General features: G+C 66.5%; 1 protein-coding gene across 1 annotated transcript; it reads right to left on the bottom strand.

Annotated features, from left to right (window-relative positions):
* Positions 1–3104: 3104 nt before the first annotated feature.
* On the bottom strand, positions 3105–4726 carry LOC130602129 (neurexin-2-like; the record flags this gene model as incomplete). Its single annotated transcript, XM_057414707.1, has 2 exons — positions 3105–3224; positions 4553–4726. Coding segments are annotated over 2 exons (294 nt in total), but the record flags the coding sequence as incomplete, so codon positions are not given.
* Positions 4727–4822: the final 96 nt, after the last annotated feature.

Raw genomic sequence — 4822 nt, 5'->3', positions numbered from 1 at the left:
CCCCCCCTGCAGGCTCGGGGGGTCCCCGGGGGGTCCCGGCCCCCCCTGGGCTCTGGATCCCCCCCCCGGGGCTCAGCGCATGCGGGGGGGGGGCGCGGGGGGGCCCCGGAGCGGGGGGGGGCCAGGGCGGGGGGGGGGGCGCGGGGGGGGCTCAGAGGGGGTCGAGCATCGTCCGGGGGAAGGTTGGGGGGGGAGATGTGGGGCGGGGGGGATGGGGGATGTGGGGCAGGGGGATGGGGAGGTGGGGAGATGGGGGAGATGGAGGATGCGGGGTGTGGGGCGGGGGATGCTGGGGGGGAGGCGGATGGGGGCTGTGGGGCAGGTGATGGGGATGTGGGGGCTGGGGCTGGGGGGAGATGGGCCCGGGGGAGATGGAGGATGCGGGATGTGGGGCGGGAGGATGCTCCGGGGCGGCGGATGGGGGGATGTCGGGCGGGGGATGTGGGATGTGGATGCGGGATGTGGGGCGGGGATGCGGGATGTGGGGCGGGGGATGCGGGATGTGGGGCGGGGGATGCTGTGGGGCGCGGATGGGGGGGTGCGGGGCTCGGTGGGGCGGCGGGGGATGAGGATGCGGATGGGGCCGGGAGGCGGAAGGGGGGGGGGGGGGGGGGGGGGCTCTGGCCTGCGCGGCTCCGGCTGCGGCGCTGTGGGGCGCGGGGCGCGGCGGTCGCTGGCGGTGGGGCGCGGTGGGGCGCGGGGCCGTGGGGCGGCGGCGGCGGCGGCGGCTGCTGCAGCGGGAGGGGCGGGAGGGGGGAGGGGCGGGGGGAGGGGCTGGCGGGGGAGGGGCCACGGCCGAGGGGACCATGGCTGCCCCATAGAGAGCCGTGGATGCCCCATAGACACGCATAGGGACCCATAGGCACTCATAGGTACCCATGGCATCCCCATAGAGACCCATGGCTGCCCCATAGAGACCCATAGGGAGCCATAGGGACCCACGGCTGCCCCATAGAGACCCGTGGATGCCCCATAGACACTCATAGGTACCCATGGCATCCCCATAGGGCATCGCAGAGACCCACAGGACCCGAGCCATAAGGGACCCACATCTGCCCCATAGACACACATAGGGACCCATGGCTGCCCCATAGACAACCATAGGGACCCATAGGCACTCATAGGTACCCATGGCATCCCCATAGAGACCCACAGGGAGCCATAGGGACCCATGGCTGCCCCATAGAGACCCATAGGGAGCCATAGGGACCCACGGCTGCCCCATAGACACACAGAAGGACCCATAGGTGCCCCATAGAGACCCACAGGGAGCCATAGGGACCCATGACTGCCCCATAGAGACCCACAGGGAGACATAGGGACCCATGGCTGCCCCATAGACACACAGAGGGACCCATAGCTACCCCCTAGAGACCCACAGGGAGCCATAGGGACCCACATCTGCCTCATAGACACACATAGGGACCCATGGCTGCCCCATAGAGACCCAAAGGGATCCATAGGCACTCATAGGTACCCATGGCATCCCCCTAGAGACCCATAGGGAGCCATAGGGACCCGCGGCTGCCCCATAGACACACACAGAGGGACCCATGGCTGCCCCATAGAGACCCACAGGGAGCCATAGGGACCCATGTCTGCCCCATAGAGACCCATAGAGTCCCATGGCTGCTCCATAGGGACCCACAGGGACCTATAGACACTCACAGCAGCCCCACAGAGTCCAACAGGGATCCGTAGACGCGCATGGCTGCCCCACAGAGACCCATAGAGACCTACTGCAGCACCACAGACACCCATAGCATCCCCATAGAGACCTACAGGGACCCATAGAGACCCATAGGGACTCATAGGTACCCACAGCATCCCCATAGAGACCCACAGGGACTCATAGACACTCATAGAGACCCATGGCTGCCCCATAGAGACCTACAGCAGCCCCACAGAGACCCATAGCATCCCCATAGAGACCTACAGGGACCCACAGAGACCCATAGGCACTCACAGCAGCCCCATAGAGACCCATAGACTCTCATGGCAGCCCCATAGAGACCCACAGGGACTCATAGAGACCCATAGGCACTCACAGCAGCCCCATAGAGATCCACAGGCACTCATAGACACCCATAGAGACCCACGGCTGCCCCACAGAGACCCATAGCATCCCGATAGAGACCTACAGGGACCCCCAGAGACCCATAGGGACTCATAGGTACCCACGGCATCCCCATAGAGACTCACAGGGACTCATAGACACTCATAGAGACCCATGGCTGCCCCACAGAGACCCATAGAGACCTAGGGCAGCCCCACAGAGACCTATAGCATCCCCACAGAAACCTACAGGGACCCATAGAGACCCACAGAGACCCACGGCTGCCCCATAGAGACCCATAGAGACCTAGGGCAGCCCCACAGAAACCTACAGGGACCCATAGAGACTTACGGCAGCCCCACAGAGACCCACAGCATACCCACAGAGACCTACAGGGACCCATAGACCCACAGAGGCCCATGGCTGCCCCACAGAGACCCGCAGCATCCCTATAGAGACCTACAGGGACCCACAGAGACCCATAGACTTATGGCAGCCCCACAGAGACCCACAGCATCCCCATAGAGACCTACAGGGACCCATAGAGACCCATGGCTGCCCCATAGAGACCCAGGGCAGCCCCACAGAGACCCATAGCATCCCCACAGAAACCTACAGGGACCCATAGAGACCCACAGCTGCCCCATAGAGACCTAGGGCAGCCCCACAGAGACCCATAGCATCCCCAAAGAGACCCATAGCAGCCCCATAGAGACCTACAGGGACCCATAGAGCCCCACAGAGACCCATGGCTGCCCCACAGGGACCCACAGCAGCCCCATAGAGCCCCACAGAGACCCATGGCTGCCCCACGGGGACCCACAGCAGCCCCATAGAGACCTATGGCAGCCCCACAGAGACCCGTGGCTGCCCCATAGAGACCCACAGAGACCCACAGCTGACCCATAGAGACCTATGGCAGCCCCACAGAGACCCATAGCATCCCCATAGAGACCTACAGGGACCCATAGAGACCCAAAGGGCCCCACGGCTGCCCCATAGAGCCCCACAGGGCCCCATAGGGCCCCACAGCGCCCTGGGCACTCACGCTCGGTGCAGCCGGGGCCGCCGTGCGCGGTCATGGAGCAGTCGCAGGTGAAGCCGTCCCATTGCTGCAGGCAGACCCCGTGGTGCGAGCAGGACTCCTCCGTGCACGTGGTGCTGGGGCCTGTGGCACCGGGGGAGTCACCCCCGGGCACCCCAATGTACCCCAATGTACCCCAATGTACCCCAATGTACCTCAATGTACCTCAAATACACCCCAATGCATCCCCTTGCACCCCAATGCATCCCCTGCACCCCAATGCATCCCCCTTGCACCACAATGCACCCCCCCGGCCCTCATGCATCCCTGTGTGCCCTGCCTGTACCCCCGTGCACCCCAATGCACCCCCATGTGCATCCTTACACACCCCTGTGCACACCCAGGCACCCTCCTGTGCCCCCCAAGTGTCCCCATCCTTGTTCCCTCCATTCCCTGCCCCCCCAGTGTCCCTGCTCCCCCCATCCGGTGTCCCCTGTATCCCCCCATCCCCACTGGGTCCCGCTCCCCTTGTGTCCCCCACTGTCCCCATCCCCCCACTGTCCCCCCCATTCCCCTGTCGTCCCCCCCCCAATGTCCCTGGTCCCCCCTACCCCCTGTACCCCAGTGTCCCCCCATCCCCACTGTGTCCCTGTACCCCGTATCCCTCCATCCCCACTGGGTCCCTGGTGTCCCCATCCCCTTGGTGCCCCCATCCACACCCCCACATCCCCGCTGTCTCCATCCCTTAGTGCCCCCATCCCCACCGTGCCCCTGCTCCCCCCATCCCATCCCCATCCCCTGTATCCCCACTGTCTCCATCCCTTGGTGCCCCCCATCCCCTGCTCCCCCCCCATCCCTCCACCCCCCGCATCCCCACTGTCTCCACCCCCCCAGTGCCCCCCCATCCCGGCCGTGTCCCCGCTCCCCCCTATGGCACCCCCAACCCCTGCATCCCCGCTGTCTCCACCCCCCCAGTGCCCCCCATCCCTTGGTGCCCCCCATCCCCCGCTCCCCCCCCCATCCCTCCATCCCCTGTATCCCCGCTGTCTTCATTCCTTGTGCCCCCCATCCCCACCCCTGTATCCCCGCTGTCTCCACCCCCAGTGCCCCCCATCCGTTGGTGCCCCCCCATCCCCCCCACATCCCCGCTGTCTCCATCCCTTGGTGCCCCCCATCCCCACCGTGCCCCTGCTCCCCACCTATCCCATCCCCATCCCCTGTATCCCCGCTGTCTCCACCCCCCCAGTGCCCCCCATCCCTTGGTGCCCCCCATCCCTTGGTGCCCCCCATCCCTCCATCCCCTGTATCCCCGCTGTCTCCATCTCTTGGTGCCCCCCATCCCCTGGTGCCCCCCATCCCCCCCCACATCCCCGCTGTCTCTCATCCCTTGGTGCCCCCCATCCCTTAGTGCCCCCCCACATCCCCGCTGTCTCCACCCCCCAGTGCCCCCCGTGTCCCCGCTCGCCCCTCACCGTCGCAGCCTCTCTGGACGTGCCCCACACGCTGCAGCGCGTCCCCGAGGAGATCGGGCAGGCGCCCGTTGAGGTCCAGGGAGGCCAAACAGCCCTGGAAGCCCCCGCGCGAGGCCACCAGCTTGGGCAGGCGGGCCAGCAGCGCCCGGCTCGCACCCCCGACGTAGAGCTCCCCTGGGGGGGGGGACGGGACACGGGGACACCCATGGGTGCGGGCACCCAGCCCCAGGGAGAACCCCAGTGCACCCAGCGCTGCGCGTGGGATCACAC

Source organism: Pezoporus wallicus, unplaced genomic scaffold (genome assembly GCF_028554395.1).
Source record: "Pezoporus wallicus isolate ANWC-B61680 ecotype Strahan unplaced genomic scaffold, APGP_CSIRO_Pwel_v1 contig_11673, whole genome shotgun sequence".
In the NCBI taxonomy this organism is placed as follows: Eukaryota; Metazoa; Chordata; class Aves; order Psittaciformes; family Psittacidae; genus Pezoporus; species Pezoporus wallicus.
The sequence above is the reverse complement of the archived record's forward strand: the minus strand, read 5'-3'. Positions and strand labels throughout refer to the sequence as shown.